Source organism: Austrofundulus limnaeus, unplaced genomic scaffold, assembly GCF_001266775.1.
Source record: "Austrofundulus limnaeus strain Quisiro unplaced genomic scaffold, Austrofundulus_limnaeus-1.0 Scaffold723, whole genome shotgun sequence".
Taxonomy (NCBI): domain Eukaryota; kingdom Metazoa; phylum Chordata; class Actinopteri; order Cyprinodontiformes; family Rivulidae; genus Austrofundulus; species Austrofundulus limnaeus.
In genome coordinates this window covers 25,453-28,497 of record NW_013953125.1, presented here as the reverse complement: position 1 = coordinate 28,497, position 3,045 = coordinate 25,453, and the positions used below count along the sequence as shown (strand labels likewise).

The window sequence follows — 3,045 nt, the reverse complement described above, 5'->3', positions numbered from 1 at the left end:
ACACACACACACACACACACACACACACACACACACACACAGTGTTATGTAAGAAGATTTTCCCTCCAGACTCTGATTATTGTCCCGCCTTCAGTCAGATCACATCTGTTGTTCTGTTCTCAGACCTGACAGACTCACCACATCCCGGTCCACCACCAGCGCCGTCAGGTCCACGGGCCGCTCGTCCTGATGCTCGTCTGCAACACAAACATCCAACTTCACAACACCGATCAGAACTTGTGTTGTGTAGCAGTAAACATTTTGTTGTTGTTTATTTGCACGTGGTTTTAATCCACTCCAGTTTCAGCTGAATGCTGACGTGATGATGAAGATGATGAAGAGCATAGATAAAGCTTCAGGGCCACAGATGATTAAACCAACAGATGACAATAAGTTTAAATATAGGACTGTGTTCTGATCAACCTCAGAGCCCCACCAGGAACTCTCCTGCCCCACTCTGCCTCCTCCTTTTTATAAAACTCATCTTGTTTTGAAGATTTTTCCTGTTTATTAAAGTCAAACGTTTCCTTCAGAACATGCAGACATGTTAAATCAGTAGCCCCTCCCCCTCTATGACATCACTCACAGTGCTGCTGCTCATTGGCCCAGGCTGACCAGGCTGCCACACGGCCCTTAGGGTCCACCTGATTAGATGAGGCTGGAGCCTCGGGGGCTGGTATGGCGGGGGGAGGTGGGATGATGCCGTCGCTCTTCAGGATCATCCTGCACACAGACAGGTAGGTAGGTAGGTCAGCCAATCAGCTGCAGTATTGAGAACAGGTGATGTAACTGAAGTTCTGATCTTACTTCAGGGTTTCTGGGCGTGTCTTTACTTTGCCTCCTTTGGCATCGATGATGGCACTTTCTATGTCTGCACGGATCAGATTGGCCTGTTGGAACACACAGCTGATTGAGTCTACTGACAGAGTCTACTGACTGAGACTACTGACTGAGACTACTGACAGAGTCTACTGACTGAGTCTACTGACTGAGTCTACTGACTGAGTCTACTGACAGAGTCTACTGACTGAGTCTACTGACTGAGTCTACTGACTGAGACTACTGACTGAGNAGACTACTGACAGAGACTACTGACAGAGTCTACTGACTGAGTCTACTGACTGAGTCTACTGACTGAGTCTACTGACAGAGTCTACTGACTGAGTCTACTGACAGAGTCTACTGACAGAGTCTACTGACAGAGTCTACTGACTGAGTCTACTGACTGAGTCTACTGACTGAGTCTACTGACTGAGTCTACTGACTGAGACTACTGACTGAGTCTACTGACTGAGACTACTGACAGAGTCTACTGACAGAGTCTACTGACTGAGTCTACTGACTGAGTCTACTGACTGAGTCTACTGACTGAGTCTACTGACAGAGTCTACTGACAGAGTCTACTGACTGAGTCTACTGACAGAGTCTACTGACAGAGTCTATTGACAGAGACTACTGATTCTTACCTTGATGTCGTCACACTGGAACAGGTGTAGGTCTGGTCTGGTCTGGTTCTGGTCCTTGCAGACCAGGACCAGTATGGAGTCGTAGTTACAGCTGTTCATCACGGCCTGGCACAGCTGGATCGAGCTGATYGGGAAGTTCTCCAGCTCGTTCTAAAAACAAAATKTTTTTTAAATAAGGGACGGAACCGGACCCAATCCCTGATTGTCCTGGGTTCCAGGAGCACATCGAWAGTTCTGGTCCCACCTTTGTCTCCAGGTCTGCGAGGCTGACCGCCCTGTCCTCCACCTGCAGCAGCATCTCCTGGGTCCACACCTTCCCTTTGGCGTCCAGCAGCCGCAGACGTCTGATGCCGTCCTCCACCGTGACCATCCCGTCCTTCCTGTCCAACACGAAGGTGCTGAGGTGCTGAGGGGGACAAACGGACTCAGGGTTCTGACAAGCAACACACCTGAAACATCCAGAACTCATCCATTCATCTGATCAGGTTCTGTTCTGGTTCTGACATGAGAACCTTCCTTCTGAGAGTCCAGAAACAAAACACACAGTAAGAACTTAAGGGACCGGTCTCACCTCCACATGGTACTGGGACGTGTCCGTCAGGCTGTTGATGCTGGTTCTGGTTCTGGTGTACTGCTTCTTGGGTTCTGCAGAAGGAGAGAAGTTAGTCCACTGGATGATTGGCAGAACATCTGGAGAACATCTGGAGTCCAATGAGGGGAACCCATCAGTAATGGTTCAGCCTTTAARGGGGTCTTTCTCTGCAGCAGGACCAATGGTCCAGAGTCCGGTTGTCCACCGGGTCAAAGGACATTTTGTTTAGTCCAGTCAAAAATAAACCAAGCTCTGTGAGAACACAGGCAGGCCACCTTGGTCCTGACAGACCATCCCTCCATAAATCTGACTTTGTTCTGTATCTGCTGTCAGCAGCTGTTTGTTCTGTTCAGGACTACAGAACCTTATCTGGACCTGCAGAGACCACATCAGTCTGACACAGCTGCTGCAGCTGCAGACAGAACAAACCAACAAGCAGGATCTGAGAGCTGGAAACAGGCTCCTATGATGCATTCAGGGTCACCTAATAAACCTGAGAACTAAAAACAGGCTGCTATGATGCATTCAGGGTCACCTAATAAACCTGAGAACTAAAAACATGCTGCCATGATGCATTCAGGGTCACCTAATAAACCTGAGAACTAAAAACAGGCTGCTATGATGCATTCAGGGTCACCTAATAAACCTGAGAACTAAAAACATGCTGCCATGATGCATTCAGGGTCACCTAATAAACCTGAGAATTAAAAACAGGCTGCTATGATGCATTCAGGGTCACCTAATAAACCTGAGAACTAAAAACATGCTGCCATGATGCATTCAGGGTCACCTAATAAACCTGAGAACTAAAAACAGGCTGCTATGATGCATTCAGGGTCACCTAATAAACCTGAGAACTAAAAACATGCTGCTATGATATATTCAGGGACACTCTGTAAACCTGAGAACTAAAAACATGCTGCTATGATGCATTCAGGGTCACCTAATAAACCTGAGAACTAAAAACATGCTGCTATGATATATTCA

At 47.6% G+C, this 3,045-nt stretch overlaps 1 protein-coding gene across 1 annotated transcript in view; it reads right to left on the bottom strand.

Moving 5' to 3' along the window:
- Positions 1-3,045, bottom strand: part of eps8a (EGFR pathway substrate 8a, signaling adaptor) — a gene marked incomplete at its 5' end in the record, with an annotated part of 25,130 nt that overhangs the window by 19,916 nt on the left and 2,169 nt on the right. The window contains 6 exon segments of the mRNA XM_014028166.1: positions 139-197; positions 587-723; positions 808-890; positions 1,467-1,616; positions 1,711-1,872; positions 2,038-2,111. Of these exon segments, the coding sequence (XP_013883620.1) occupies positions 139-197; positions 587-723; positions 808-890; positions 1,467-1,616; positions 1,711-1,872; positions 2,038-2,111 (665 nt within the window).